Source organism: Myotis brandtii, unplaced genomic scaffold, assembly GCF_000412655.1.
Source record: "Myotis brandtii unplaced genomic scaffold, ASM41265v1 scaffold423, whole genome shotgun sequence".
Taxonomy (NCBI): Eukaryota; Metazoa; Chordata; class Mammalia; order Chiroptera; family Vespertilionidae; genus Myotis; species Myotis brandtii.
The window spans coordinates 4,323,545-4,324,915 of NW_005366214.1; the positions used below are offsets into that span (position 1 = coordinate 4,323,545).

The 1,371-nt window shown below is 47.6% G+C and overlaps 1 protein-coding gene across 1 annotated transcript in view; it reads left to right on the forward strand.

The window, feature by feature from the left end:
- Positions 1-299: 299 nt before the first annotated feature.
- Positions 300-1,371, forward strand: part of RTN1 (reticulon 1) — a 198,320-nt gene continuing 197,248 nt past the window's right edge. Inside the window, exon 1 of the mRNA XM_014545954.1 lies at positions 300-331. Within this exon, the coding sequence (XP_014401440.1) occupies positions 300-331 (32 nt within the window). The remainder of the gene's footprint in view (positions 332-1,371) is intronic.

Sequence of the window (1,371 nt, forward strand, 5' to 3'; positions counted from 1 at the left end):
ACATACTTATAGTGAACTTGATACATTTTGACATATGTGTATATACCTGTGAGGCTATCACCACAATCAAGATAATAAATATGTTCATCATAATTTTGAAGATATCAGTAATGTGAAATTTGGTGATCATTAGATTCTCAGGGACATCTGGCACTAGTAGGCCATATTTATTGTCTATTGAGTGAATACATGTTCTCTAATTTATTGACACAATGTTTTTTGAACATTAATGTACTAACAAACAAAGACTGAGCAAAATTTAGGCTTTTAAGTTTCAGCCTTTTTTGAAGAATATCTGAATGGTGCTGAAGTTGAACACAAGACTCGACAGGTATGAAATCCTCAATATGCCTAGGGTGGCTTAGCAGCCCTCCCACCTCTCAGAACGTCAGCTCACGCCCCACCAGTTCTAAGAAGGAGCAGAGCCTATTCATCCACCCCCTGCGTGGGGTTGAACCTTATTTTTTTTCCAATTACATTATTTTATTGACAACTTAGGAAGCAAAAACAAAAAAAAAAGCTCGTCTTGTTTGAAAAGATGGGTCTACATATGGGAATAATACTATATAAGGCAAGTCACTTCTGAGTTTCCGTTTTTCTGTCAAAAAATTTCCACCTTGGCAGAGAGAGCTGAAAAGGGGAAAAAAGAAGCAGAAGCAGCAAGCCTCCTGGAATGTCCAACTTCACAAATAAAACAGCAAAATAAATATACGCACAGGCAGCTTCTAATTTGTGTGGCTTTGGCTCAGTGTTTCTGAAAGGAAACAGTTGCTTTTTGTCCCACCTACGGCATCCCATTTGCCCTCAGTGCTGGTAGGAAGGGGGTCTGGTAAGCTTTCTTCCCCGGAGGCTGTCCAGTCCTCCACTACTTTCTGCGCTGTTCTGGACACGACAATTTAAGGACACAGCATTTAACCTCCATCCACCACCAACAGCTGCACCTCCCCGCGCAGACCTGTCTCCTCCACAGCTGACAGTGGTCGCCCTCACAATTGTGGTCCTGAGGGTTCCAGCTTCCTTTCTTTGCCTCGACCCCCAGGACACCAATCCGGGCTGAACTCTGTGACTTGGAGGGCGTCTAGCCTCATCAGACCCGCTCCAGCCGGGGGTTGTTGCTACCTGCGCGTCCTCTCCTCTGATTCCTCCCCAAATGACATTAAGATTCCAGTAGATTTGGCACGTCCGTAAGCGGGACCTGCAGTTAGCAGGCCGGGGCTGCCGAGTGCCAAGGAAGACGCGGCCAAAGCAAGCCATTTCCACCTGCGTAACCACAGGCTGGGGAGTAGCGAGGCGGCTGCCCGGAGTCGGAGGAGGAGCGCAGGCGGCGGGCCGGGAGGAGGGGGCGGGGAGGAGGAGGAGCTGAAGCGGGGA